The 14508-nt window shown below is 32.6% G+C and overlaps 1 protein-coding gene across 1 annotated transcript; it reads right to left on the minus strand.

Annotated features, from left to right (window-relative positions):
• Window positions 1-3533: 3533 nt before the first annotated feature.
• Window positions 3534-8984, minus strand: LOC127711973 (uncharacterized). Its single transcript, XM_052218130.1, has 4 exons — window positions 8969-8984; window positions 7061-7204; window positions 5233-5467; window positions 3534-4074 (listed from the first exon to the last, which is right to left on the minus strand). The coding sequence occupies exons 1-4, from the start codon at window positions 8982-8984 to the stop codon at window positions 3975-3977; spliced, it is 495 nt and encodes a 164-aa protein (XP_052074090.1). The 3' UTR covers window positions 3534-3974.
• Between the last annotated feature and the right edge of the window lie 5524 nt (window positions 8985-14508).

Raw genomic sequence — 14508 nt, forward strand, 5'->3', positions numbered from 1 at the left:
CTTAAACCTCTTATTCTAGATGTCAGGTAACTTACTTGTGTTTATGTTGGATTGCTGTCTGATTGACGAATACCCGTCATTTTATATACATAGATTTTTTTAAATTTGTTTATAAGGGATGCATTAAGCTGCACCTTTTTATTTAAAATATATTTCCGTGACGTAACCTCAAAAGATTAGTCACTTCAATAAAAAGAAATAATGGAAATGAAACATCTTCTCGCATGTTGCACTTTGGGTAATTGTTCTCTTCGACAAAATACTGCCTTGAACTCAATTTTGGTATAAATATAAAGCCACAATTTGGTTCTTAAATGGATAATTTTTGAAACACCTTAAGATAGGTAAAGCCTATCTCTTGATATAGGCTCTCAAATTCGGCAACTTTTAGAGACCGACCGTGTTTGGGTTGTATAGCCAGTCAAGTTCGCTAAACGCTCATTATCCGTTTAGAGATTTTCTGAAAATACAATGGTTTTTGCCTTATTCGAAACTAAAACATTATCAAATATAACTGGTGGCCTTTGCCTGTCATCTGCTCTTTTCGGGTTGTTGTCTCTTTGACATATTCCCCATTTCCATTCTCAATTTTAAAATAACTAAAAATATGATACAGTTGTCAGATCAAAATTCATTTAACAAGCCAGTGCGTTGATACTAACCCGAATAATTCAGTCCCTCCCCGTAATCGATCTCTCCTACTTGCGAGGAGTAATCGTAGATCAGCGGAATATAACGACTGAATTATTCGGGTTACGTTGATACAGGTTATATTCTACTGAATTTACTATATCCGTTATTATTATGTAATATGTATATTAGATTAGTCCTGTGTCCAGGTGAGAAATAAAAATATGTGATTTGTATGTCAGGTGAAAGTGACAACGGGTGGTATGTATACTAAAATGTTAATCGTTTCCATTATACATGAGGGTGTGGATGGGAGTTTATAGAATAGAAAATTATTGACAAAAAAAAAATAAAGGATACCGAAAATAACCAGACAAATATATAGAAAAGAAAATGATGAGGTCCTAGAATATATGGAATAAAAAATTATCGGCAAAAGGTATAACGAATAGAAAGAATGCCTAAAACGACAGAATACAGAAATAATGAATCCCCATTCAGACCCTCATAATCTGACAATGACATTTACCTTTAGGACAATTATGGGCATGAGATACAGTTTTAGACCCACAGTGATTTTTTTTACAAAAGTTCACATACAAGCTAATCTTTACAAAATCAATTTGTATATGTAATAAAAATTATATCTTCCTGTGCTAAATTTAAAAGACAAATGGGTTTGAATTATTGGACATTTACTTAACATTTTGGTTTCTTGGACACTTCTGTCCTTTGAACAGACATCCTCAACTTTTTTGTTTCAAAAGATAAAGATATGCGGATTTCGGTAGAGAGATTAGGAATATCTTCGTTACAAAATTGGGCTCTACATTTGTGTAACAAATCTTTGTTAATAATTAATTTTTGTTAAAAAGAAATTGATTTAAGAAGAAAAAACGGTATTTTTGTTGTATATTTATCTAGTTAAAAAAAGTCGGTAATTTCTTCATAAAAGTTGGAACGAATAATCTTCATACAGTATCAAGCCAAATGTCATTTCTAAAAAGAGGGGCCCATATGCTCGTTTATAAGCTTATGGTTAAATCTCGAAAAAATGCATCTTTTCCCGATATTTCACAGTTTGACGTCGCGAAAAATAACATTTTACGGCAGCAATTTTAAATGTGTCGATAAAAAGAACGAATTCTTCAATTATTATTTCTGTCAAAAATCATTATAAAGGTAACTATTATTAAGGTCATCCAAAAATGTGAGAAGACTGATATTAACATACTAATTCAATTTCATGCAATAAGTTTTAATGCTAAAAGTTTTAGAAGAAAGAGTTTAATGTCTGCTTATTTAGATTAATTCTGAGAATTGTTTTTGTCTGCAAAAACATCAAACAGAGAGATAAAGAGAATCACAACTAATTGAATAAAATGGAGGATTGAAATGGAGAATGTGTCAAAGAGACAACAATGCGTCTAAACACGGCTAAAAACTCCTTAGTGCACTAATGACTTATAATATGCTACTAAGGACTAAAAGGGGTGCTATACCATGTAAACACATTTCTTATCAAGATAGAGATTGATATTTAATGCATAAATTCAAATTTAATCAATAAAAAAATTACAAATGATGATTGAACAATGCATGTGCCGGTTTTCTTTGATTTTTCGGAAAATCACTGAACCATAAGACACGTGTCAAATTACATAACTGATAACACTTTTACCTTAAAAAAATGAAAAATTAATTATTTGGATAAGAAAATAACCCAGACATTTAGATACATTTACCATACAAATATTATTTTAATTTTTTAAAAATCATTAAATATTCATCTATGATTAAATGAAAAAATATAGAAAATTGTTAAGTTGTTTTTAAGGAAGGAAAATAATGTTTGTCCCGAGAAAAATAGCCCCTCCCCCTATAAATGATAATTAATTAACCTAAGTGGGGGCTTAAATTTGGAGACCGATCGCGAGGCCTGACTGCAATAAACAACAGATAACGAACAGCAAACAGTGGATACACCAATTGATATGTATGAAAGACAACGACGGACACAAAATGATTGCACTGAATAATTTCAACTACCATTGAGATCGTTTTTTCAAATCTCCTTATCAAATTAGACATGCATTTTAAAAAACTTTGGGATATCTCTTACCGTTTGGTTTAAAATTGGAATTAAAAATTGCATTTTCCCAAAGTGTTTCAGGTAAAACCCCGAGATCACTGATTTTCGGCAATATCAAGGAAAAACCGGCACGTTCCAAATATTGTTAAACTACTCATTTATTGGTGGTTCTTTTTCTATAAAAATTGGAATTTATGTATTAAAAATCTATCTATCTCTACCATAATCTGAAAACAGAGTACAAGTAACACCTCCTTTCTTGTCTTTAGTGGCATATTATAAGTCCTTTGCAGTGTTTAGACGGTTTTTTTTACGATCAATGCATTTGAATGGGGACATATAATAGTTAAATCCATCCCTTTTATCTAGGGTTGAGAACCCTCTTTTTAAAATGGCTGGAATCGCCACTCTTTAAAATGTAGCAATTTATAAATATTTTTTTTATCTTATTTATATTAAGTAGAATTATAAAAATCGATGAGTTTTATAATTTGACAACACTCATTGATATTGAAAATACTATACTACAATCAATTTATTTAAAACATGGAATGTTTAGTAAAACTGTCGACCAATCAACACAGAAAGCGAGATATCTAAAATGTGTATACCCTTATATATTTTCATTATCATACATCAATTTTAAATGCAATTCCAAATAAAATGGCTATGAGAACCGTGTATTAAAAGCTTATCGTTCATTCGTCAATGAATCATTCACCGTGCGTGTATCATTCATCATTCATCGTGCGTGTATCGTGTGTTCATCATTCATCGTGCATCGATCGTGCGTGCATCATTCATCATTCATTTTTCGTTAATCCTCCGTGTAACGCTCATCGCTCATCATGCGTGTATCGTGTATCGTGCATTCACCGTGCATTCATCGTGCATTCACCGTGCGTGTATCGTGCGTGCGTGTATCGTGCGTGTGGTCAGTTTGAATTTTAGAAGGTCTGTATGTTTCTGTTTAAAATTAATTTAAATGTTATTTTTATTTCATTTATTCTTTTAATTAAACAACCTTTCACCAACCATCATTCGGGTGCTTGCATGCAATTTTGATTACAAGAATAGTCTGTTTAAAAAAACAACCCGTTAAATAATTCAAGATAATAAATAAATAAATAAGTATACACAACATAGCTGTTTTAACAGTTAAGCACTACTTTAAGGTATTAAGTTTGAATGACATGACCCTTGAATATTCCTCCAAGTCTCCGTGCAGATATTTGAAGTCGTTTGTATCTGTTCAACGTCTCCTTCTTCTTTTCAACAACATTGGTAAAATGTCTTTGGAAATTATTTCTTGTGTTTCCTTTAAGGTTTGTTTTCTATTTTCTTCATTTGACCTTTAATCAGAAAGATATTATACAGTTAATTATTCACCATCAAAAGACTTCCATGCCTAGATGTGGCTTTTATAAAAGACGTCCATCTGTTGATATAAGCAATCGGATGGCTAGTAAGTTGTTGTTCATTAATAAATGGTAATTGCAATTTATGTTTTATATATGAATGAAGGGTTCCAAACTTCAAGTGCAACTGATAGGGATTATTTCAGAACACTTAATTTGTACCGGAAAGACAATGCATAGCTTTAATTTTCGGTTTTTGTTTACGATGTCCTTTTTGTACATTTTTGGGAATAAATACTCAAAATTTGCAAATCTGTCAGAATTTTTAGAATCTTAAAGTACACACTTTGGAATACTATGAAATAAAGCAAAGATTGAAAGACTTTTGAAAATGGCCCTGTTGCGAAATAAATTGCAGGAGGAATTGGTCCTACCTCTTTTGGTGTTTTATCTTTGATTGTCTACTTTATTTGATTACAACTCGTCTAGACCTGTGTCGATTTGGAACTTGACATAACATATGGTATTGACAATAGTTTATTGCTGGAGACCGTTAGTTGACAATTACATGTGGGTTTCTTTGTTTCTTGCCGATTACTGTGCTGTTTGTTTGCTGTCTCATTGACCTTTTCTCTTCATCTTCATTTATTAGTATTTATATTTGTACTAATGGAACATGCATATGTGAAAAACATGATTCGTACCAACCTAAACAATAGTAAAAAAAAAGGGCGAGGATACCAGGGCGACAATTAAAAACCATAAATCGGGGAAAAAACGAAGAAAAGACAAACAACAGTCCACAAAATACTCAACAGAAAACTAAAGCTTGAGCAACATGAACCCCAACATAAACCGCCTTTAGTAACATTCACTATTTTACAATAATAAGTGAATTTACTCCAACGATTTTCAATCCGTAAGGCTGGGATGGTCCAGTTACTTAGTATTGTTAGGGAGTTACCTATATTCATTTCTATTTTTGAACAATTTGAAGCTCTGAAGAACATCTGAATAACTAATACAGAAAAATAATATCATAGCAAGAGTCATTGCATACTATTTTGACTATCATTATAATGCAAAACCCCATGTAATTGTATTCAACAAATGTTAATATTTCGATTTTTATGAATTGTCCGTTCAACTTACTTGTAAACATCGTCAACTGATCTACTGTTTTCTATATAGTCATTGGTATCGTCGTTGTTGTCTAGGCTACTGAATGGGTTGATACTGATCAAAGCATGTCTATCAGAACGCTTGAAATAACCCGTATCTACCATGCCAACACATTCGGCATACCTCTGGAAGTTGCTTTGTAAGTGTCTGTACACGCGATAATCCATTTGCCTTAATTTATCAAGAACAAAACGCAGACCTTGACCTAAAATATTTGAACAGTAACAAAAAATTACAATACAAATATATTCTTTTAGTGAGAATAATGAACAGCAGAAACAATCTGTGTCTCAATTAATGAAGTAAATATTTATAATATTGTCTTTCTTGACTTAATTGCTTTGAAATGGTGCGGACTTAAACAGCTGAAGTAATAAAACTACAAATAAATAGTTAAACAATGAAATCATTAGGTCTGTGATTTTATACATGATGACTCATAAGCTTGGTCTGCAAGTTGATTAAACCTACTCGAATTTTGAAAACTTAAAGTTATACTACAAGATTCGATATTTTTAGGATATATGTATAAAACTATAATAACATCTATTCACAAATTCAAATTGTAACACTTTAGTGCTATACATGTGTTCTTTATATGTATAAGCTACCCTTACGAACTTTGTTATTTGTTTTTTTCGTGTTTTATGTGCAATTGTTTAGTCCATAAAATTGTAAATTTTTGAAATAGCTAACTAAATTCAGATTCCTTAAAACGAAATTTACTTAAATTAAACAATACAACCTTATTTTACAATTGCTTATTTTTTTTCTCATCATATGTATGCATGTACAAATATACCTCTTATATGGTATTTGTCAAAGCTACAAGAAATCATGTAACTAGTGTTCAGCGTGTAGCAAAAACGTATTTGCGTCGATTCCGAGGGTTGGTGTATCATACAGATTTGCTAGGGATTAAAGTTACGCTGTAATCTGTATACTCTTCACAAACCAATAAATGTTATGGTTAGTCTCGCATGTTTTATTCGCCCAGTACAAGGGTTAAATGGGATATAGAAAGATGGTCATGTTGCTTCCTCCATTTACCAGCATAACCTTTGCTAAAGAGGGGGCGGTTGTTTGGCTGTTTGGTGGTGTACAAATACGCAGCCACGTCCAATCAGAATAAGACATTCAATTAGATGTTTTGTGTATAGAGAGAGAGAAAGTACCAAGCTCTGTGCTTGTTAAAGAACCCTTTTAGCAATTCTTTGAAAGGTTTATGGGTGACTTGTCGTAAATTACAATTTCTGACCCTATCGAACATACCTCGATTTCCCAGTTGAAGTCCAAATTCCCAACCCTTAATCATGGTCGTACTTTTGCTTTCAAAGCCTACCTATCCGATTTATTGTTATTTTATTCTAGTCCTAGATATGCATGAAATACTTTCCACTGGACGTTAAGCAAATAACAATAATAGATTATACTAATTAATTAATATTTGATAACAAAATGTCTATTCATTAATTTTTGTAATAGTGATACTGGCGTTCAAACTTTTCAAAGCAAATTTGACCTTGTAGGATATCACGTGAGTTTGGCTTTCAAAAATTTTATACTGTAAGCGTAGTTGATGAAGAATTATGAAGAAAATTGCAATCTGTCGCTAAGGATTCGCTAAGGATTACATGTTTGTCATTTTGTAATGATAAAATATTTTTCACACTACTTTCCTTTAATTGTTTTCTACATCTGTATATGTATACCTTAAAAGTAAAAAAAAGTATGTTTAAAGATAACTTTCGCAAAATATGCGAAAAAATGTTCTCAAAGTATACAGAGGAAAAACTACCTGTTTGTGAGGATAAACTAATTATTGATCGGAGAGGGTTTTCGCCACAAGGATGAGCTGGAACCATCTGATAGAGACACATATAAATAAAGAATATCTTCACCAAATCTTTCTTTTTTACCATTCTTCTGTAAGTCAAAACTCCTGGAATAAGATAGAAAAAAAAACGTGTTTTATCAATATGTTTAAAACATGTAAAGATTGAACATATTCCCCCTTTTTATTTATCGATCTTTTTTGGAGTTATATCTTCCTTTTGAGGTGTTTCTATTTTTTTTTTAAATCTTATTGTAATTCTATTTTAGATATCGAATTTCATGATAATCTGAATTTCTGTTATTTTAAAACTTAATGCTCACATTTCTTTTTACTTTGTTATTACTTTTTTTTAGAAATTAAGACACAAATGCTTTCGTTCAAGAACGACTATACTTTAAAACTAATAAAAAGAGATGCTTATATTGCAGTTTCCAAGATTCCTTTACATGTAAATAAAAATGTGGGGTATATGTCAATGAGACAGCAATCCAACGACAAAAATAACCATAAGACAAGAGGACATGCATTCCATGTCGTTTATAAGTGTTTAATTATCACCTTATACATCCTTAGCCGTCTTAATATCGCTCTTTCTGGGTAGTTTATCGTTACTGTATGTTAACTAACATCTGAGATAGTGATTGCTTCTGTACAAGACGAAGTCTGGTTTTCATATCTATTCTGTTAATGAGTACTGTGTTCTGTATATGTGTTGTATTCAGAAAGAAAAACCTCGAATCTTCATGAATTCTGATGATGGGTAGGAAGCATTGACCCCATTTTGCTGTCCGAAATCTATTTTTTTTTCAGTGCAAAAGATAATACCATCTAGGCCATTGTTGACCCTTTTTACATGAAAAATGCACATAGATAAAATCAACATACAGAAGACAAACTTTCAATAATAACGACATGTTATGTTAAACTTATTGAAGGTTGCCATGTGTCATGTCATTGCATTACGACAATAATATATATCAATCAATCGATCAATCGATCTAAATTCGATAGACACGGAGTATATATCTCCTTGTTATACGATAGTCTATAGCTCATCTTGTTTCCATTGGTAGAGGATTGCTGCTTACAAGGAAGCTATTAAATAAAGGTTGCAAGTGGTGAAGTTGAAGTTATCCTTTCGAAAATTTTACGGACACTAGCACGAGTTGGTTGACCGTTATGAAATATCTATTTCACAAATGATGACGGGTACATCTTAATTGTAACCACAATCCCGCCCTCGTTTCCTCGAATGTAACATCACGAAATTAGATTAATGACTGAATTTGAACTTACATGAGCAACAAAACGGAGGCCACATGTGGATCAGGATCTGCTTACCATTTCGGAGCACATGAAATCGTTTTTTTCTTTCGTTTTTTTTTTTGGAATTGCGTTGTCAGATATTTTTATTTATGAGTTTTAATATCCCTTTGGTATCGTCCGCATGTCTTGAATACCAATATTTGGCTGTCCCAAGCGCAGTTTTTACATAAATTGTGCTTTCAACAGAAATATGATGGAAACAGTAATTGATAACATTCAATTTAAAAGGTCGCATAGTTTATGAATAAAAGAAAACCAGACTAAGAAGTGTAAATAACCGAAATTACAATAAAACCTTTATTATTTTGACTCTATTCCTCACCAACACCTTATACTTTTTTTTTATTTCGGAGCTTAAAGATAAAATCAGAATATGATAGAAACATACATGCTGATCACGTAATAAGAAATCTAAATGAAAAAGGACAAATAACATCCGAACCATAGTTACGGATAATAATATAACCCCAAACAGTATGTTTTGGCTCATAAGAGACTCCTTATTATGAAACATATTTGTGAATCCCAACATGCAATTACAACCTTCAAAGAATTGCATTAGTAGAACACGATATACAACCCTTCCGGAGCACCAGCGTTTATACCCGGTTTGGTTTAGTTGCTGTTGTTCATTTTTTTCTGCTATGAACTGTTTCCTTTTTTTCATTATGTCCTTTTCCTTTGACCAAAGTGTTATCTGTCTTTCCTCGGCTTGTGGTTTGATCCGTCCTTTTTTTTTCTTCTTTTTAGTAGTATTGTCAACGATATGAAAATGAGGAGATGTGGTATGATTGCCAATGAGACGACAACTATCCATCAGAGTTCAAATTACGAAGAGCATGGTAACCAGGATAATTGGTCAGTTTTAGCAAAATTTATTGCACGGACCAAAGAAGGGTCTAATACGAACGACGACAGCATCATATCATTATACGACTGCATTTTTCCGTTGAATAAAATTTACGACACTATATAAAATCCTGTAGTTGTATTATTGAGTGTACTTACCACCAATATAAATTCATCAACAAAATAAAAAACATAAAAGCAAATTTTAAACTAGCATTTGGGCATAAATAACACCATGATAAACATGTTGTGTTTTGGAAAATGAACTTGTAATGTTATCTATTAAGTTGTACTGAAATATTGAAGTCATAGCATATGGGCGAATCAAAGAAATAAAATTACGTTTTAATGAAAACATATGATAAGGTATAATTGTTTTTTTACGTTGTTGGGTGGGTGTTTGTTGGCTTGTCAATTGTGTCTTACAAAAGCATTATAAACTGAAAAAAGACACGTGTGTTAGTGCAAAATTGAAATTATCTCAACACCGATACTTCCGGATTAATAACGCTTCATTTCAATTTTTGTTTAATTGATATCATTTTCAATTAATTTGTATTTACATATCCCGACTAACCTTATTGCTTGCTGATAATGGGACTTTAAGAAATAAAACGAAAACAGATAAATCAAACAAAGGTGTTGTCATTTCATCTGTCGCTTCTTTATCCTTGAATTAAATAATTTCTTTTACAATTGTAAAAAAGAGAGAGAAGATATCATGGATACAATCAAAAACAAAAATTCGAAGAAGATACCACGGATACAATCAAAAATCAAAAGTCGAAGAAGAGCAGACAATACCATATCAAAAAGATATTAACTAAAGACAAATAAGAGTATACAGATTTCTACATAGACCACTTAAAACTGAGCAACGTGGAAGCCATATAAAAACCCGGGGGTTATATTATGTGTTTCGGAAGGGTCAGCAGATCCTGCTCCACTTTTGGCATCCGTTGTGTTGTTCATGGCAATTTCAATTGATAACTGTAGCTTATGGTACAGTAAAATGGTGATTATATATATTATTTTTGAAATGAAATAACTTAAAAAATAATAATATGCTAAACCATGTAAGTAACTAAATAATGACAGAACGTTTAACCAAATTTTCGATAAACATATTCCCGTGTTTGTGATGTTTGTCCAATATATTTTACAGTTTTTGGTGTGTTTGTTTGTTTGTTAGCGAGTTGTCCTGTTATTTTCATTTTTAACCCACCTGGCCCAAAGGGCCAAGTGAGCTTTTTCTCATCACTTGGCGTCCGTCGTCCGTTAACTTTTACAAAAATCTTCTCCTCTGAAACTATTTGGCCAAATTTAACCAAACTTGGCCACAATCATCATTGGGGTATGTAGTTTAAAAAATGTGTCCGGTGACCCGGCCAACCAACCAAGATGGCCACCATGGTTAAAATTAGAACATAGGGGTAAAATGTAGATTTTGGCTTATATCTCTGAAACCAAAGCATTTAAAGCAAATCTGACATGGGGTAAAATTGTTCATCAGGTCAAGATCTATCTGCCCACAAATTATCAGATGAATCGGACTACCCGTTGTTGGGTTGCTGCCCCTGAATTGGTAATTTTAAGAAAATTTTGCCGTTTTTGGTTATTATCTTGAATATTATTATAGATAGAGATAAACTGTAAAGAGCAATAATGTTCAGCAAAGTAAGATCTACAAATAAGTTAACTTAACCAAAATGGTCACTTGACCCCTTAAGGAGTTATTGCCCTTTATAGTCAATTTTTAACCATTTTTGGTAAATTTTTGTAATCTTTTACAAAAATCTTCTCCTCTGAAACTACTAAGACAAATTTAACCAAACTTGTCCACAATCATCATTAGGGTATCTAGTTTAAAAAATGTGTCCGATGACCCCACCCGCGAACCAAGATGGCCGACATGGCTAAAAAATAGTACATAGGGTAAAATGCAGTTTTTGGCTCATATCTCTGAAACCAAAGCATTTAGAGCAAATCTGACGGGAATAAAATTGTTCATTAGGTCAAGATCTATCTGCCCTGAAATTTTCAGACCAATCAGGCAACACGTTGTTGGGTTGCTGCCCCTGAATTGGTAATTTTAAGAAAATTTTGCAGCTTTTGGTTATTATCTTGAATATAATTATAGATAGAGATAAACTGTAAACAGCAATAATGTACAGCAAAGTAAGATCTACAAATAAGTCAACATGACCAAAATGGTCAGTTGACCCCTTAAGGAGTTATTGCCCTTTATAGTCAATTTTTTTACAATTTTCATAAATTTTGTAAATTTTTGTAAATTTTTACAAATATTTTCCACTGTAACTACTGGGCCAAGTTCATTATAGATAGAGATAAGTGTAAGCAGCAAGAATGTTCAGTAAAGTAAGATCTACAAACACATCACCATCACAAAAACACAATTTTGTCATGAATCCATCTGTGTCCTTTGTTTAATATGCACATAGACCAAGGTGAGCGACACAGGCTCTTTAGAGCCTCTAGTTATATTTGTTATGGTGTTTTAAAATCAGAAATGAAAATACTAATAACAAACAAATGTAAGGCCATGCTTACAACTTAGCTTTATATGTGCAGTATGTTGTCAAAGCTTCAACAAATCAGATTCAACAATATTTCATTTTTAGCTCACCTGGCCCACAGGGCCAAGTGAGCTTTTCTCATCACTTGGCGTCCGTCGTCCGTCGTCCGTTAACTTTTACAAAAATCTTCTCCTCTGAAACTATTTGGCCAAATTTAACCAAACTTGGCCACAATCATCATTGGGGTATGTAGTTTAAAAAATGTGTCCGGTGACCCGGCCAACCAACCAAGATGGCCACCATGGTTAAAATTAGAACATAGGGGTAAAATGTAGATTTTGGCTTATATCTCTGAAACCAAAGCATTTAAAACAAATCTGACATGGGGGTAAAATTGTTCATCAGGTCAAGATCTATCTGCCCACAAATTATCAGATGAATCGGACTACCCGTTGTTGGGTTGCTGCCCCTGAATTGGTAATTTTAAGAAAATTTTGCCGTTTTTGGTTATTATCTTGAATATTATTATAGATAGAGATAAACTGTAAAGAGCAATAATGTTCAGCAAAGTAAGATCTACAAATAAGTTAACTTAACCAAAATGGTCAGTTGACCCGTTAAGGAGTTATTGCCCTTTATAGTCAATTTTTAACCATTTTTGGTAAATTTTTGTAATCTTTTACAAAAATCTTCTCCTCTGAAACTACTAAGACAAATTTAACCAAACTTGTCCACAATCATCATTAGGGTATGTAGTTAAAAAAATGTGTCCGATGACCCCGCCCGCGAACCAAGATGGCCGACATGACTAAAAAATAGTACATAGGGTAAAATGCAGTTTTTGGCTCATATCTCTGAAACCAAAGCATTTAGAGCAAATCTGACGGGAATAAAATTGTTCATTAGGTCAAGATCTATCTGCCCTGAAATTTTCAGACCAATCAGGCAACACGTTGTTGGGTTGCTGCCCCTGAATTGGTAATTTTAAGAAAATTTTGCAGCTTTTGGTTATTATCTTGAATATAATTATAGATAGAGATAAACTGTAAACAGCAATAATGTACAGCAAAGTAAGATCTACAAATAAGTCAACATGACCAAAATGGTCAGTTGACCCCTTAAGGAGTTATTGCCCTTTATAGTCAATTTTTTTTACAATTTTCATAAATTTTGTAAATTTTTGTAAATTTTTACAAATATTTTCCACTGTAACTACTGGGCCAAGTTCATTATAGATAGAGATAATTGTAAGCAGCAAGAATGTTCAGTAAAGTAAGATCTACAAACACATCACCATCACAAAAACACAATTTTGTCATGAATCCATCTGTGTCCTTTGTTTAATATGCACATAGACCAAGGTGAGCGACACAGGCTCTTTAGAGCCTCTAGTTATATTTGTTATGGTGTTTTAAAATCAGAAATGAAAATACTAATAACAAACAAATGTAAGGCCATGCTTACAACTTAGCTTTATATGTGCAGTATGTTGTCAAAGCTTCAACAAATCAGATTCAACAATATTTCATTTTTAGCTCACCTGGCCCACAGGGCCAAGTGAGCTTTTCTCATCACTTGGCGTCCGTCGTCCGTTAACTTTTACAAAAATCTTCTCCTCTGAAACTACTTGGCCAAATTTAACCAAACATGGCCACAATCATCATTGGGGTATGTAGTTTAAAAAATGTGTCCGGTGACCCGCCCAACCAACCAAGATGGCCACCATGGCTAAAAATAGAACAAAGGGGTAAAATGTAGATTTTGGCTTATACCTCTGAAACCAAAGCATTTAGAGCAAATCTGACATGGGGGTAAAATTGTTTATCGGGTCAAGATCTATCTGCCCTGAAATTTTCAGATGAATCGGACAATCCGTTGTTGGGTTGCTGCCCCTGAATTGGTAATTTTAAGAAAATTTTGCCGTTTTTGGTTATTATCTTGAATATTATTATAGATAGAGATAAACTGTAATCAGCAATAATGTTCAGCAAAGTAAGATCTACAAATAAGTCAACATGACCAAAATTGTCAATTGACCCCTTAAGGAGTTATTGCCCTTTATAGTCAATTTTTTACAATTTTCATAAATTTTGTAAATTTTTGTAAATTTTTACAAAATATTTTCCATTGTAACTACTGGGCCAAGTTCATTATAGATGGAGATAATTGTAAGCAGCAAGACTGTTCAGTAAAGTAAGATCTACAAACACATCACCATCACCAAAACACAATTTTGTCATGAATCCATCTGTGTCCTTTGTTTAATATGCACATAGACCAAGGTGAGCGACACAGGCTCTTGAGAGCCTCTAGTTTAACTTCTTGTCGTTTTGGTTTTGTAATTGTTATTGTTGTGGTTTGTTTTATCTATATTTCTGTTGTTGCCAGAATATGCATTTTTTCAAAAGGTGTACCAGATATGTTTCATTGGCAATAAAAATGAATTGAAAACATTGTCAATGCATAACAGTATATAGATATAAGAAGATGTGGTATGAGTGCCAATGAGACAACTCTCCGTCCAAGTCAAAATTTATAAAAGTAAACCATTATAGGTCAAAGTACAGCATTGCACTGTTTAGTATGTGTTAAAATTTGCTACTGAATTGCTTCAATGCAGTGATTATTTGTTGATACAACTGTGCATCTGTCTGCTTCAGTGTTACCATCTACATTGTCGACATCTAATTCAGCCAA

Source organism: Mytilus californianus, unplaced genomic scaffold (genome assembly GCF_021869535.1).
Source record: "Mytilus californianus isolate M0D057914Y unplaced genomic scaffold, xbMytCali1.0.p SCAF_8, whole genome shotgun sequence".
In the NCBI taxonomy this organism is placed as follows: Eukaryota; Metazoa; Mollusca; class Bivalvia; order Mytilida; family Mytilidae; genus Mytilus; species Mytilus californianus.

What these genes read in the sequence shown, in the direction of transcription:
- LOC127711973 (XM_052218130.1), bottom strand. An exon ending in TAGTTTATCCTCACAAACAG is followed by an intron (nt 5,468 to 7,060) that starts GTAGTTTTTCCT and finishes CAAATATTTTAG; the next exon opens with GTCAAGGTCTGCGTTTTGTT. An exon ending in TCAGTTGACGATGTTTACAA is followed by an intron (nt 4,075 to 5,232) that starts GTAAGTTGAACG and finishes TTCTGATTAAAG; the next exon opens with GTCAAATGAAGAAAATAGAA.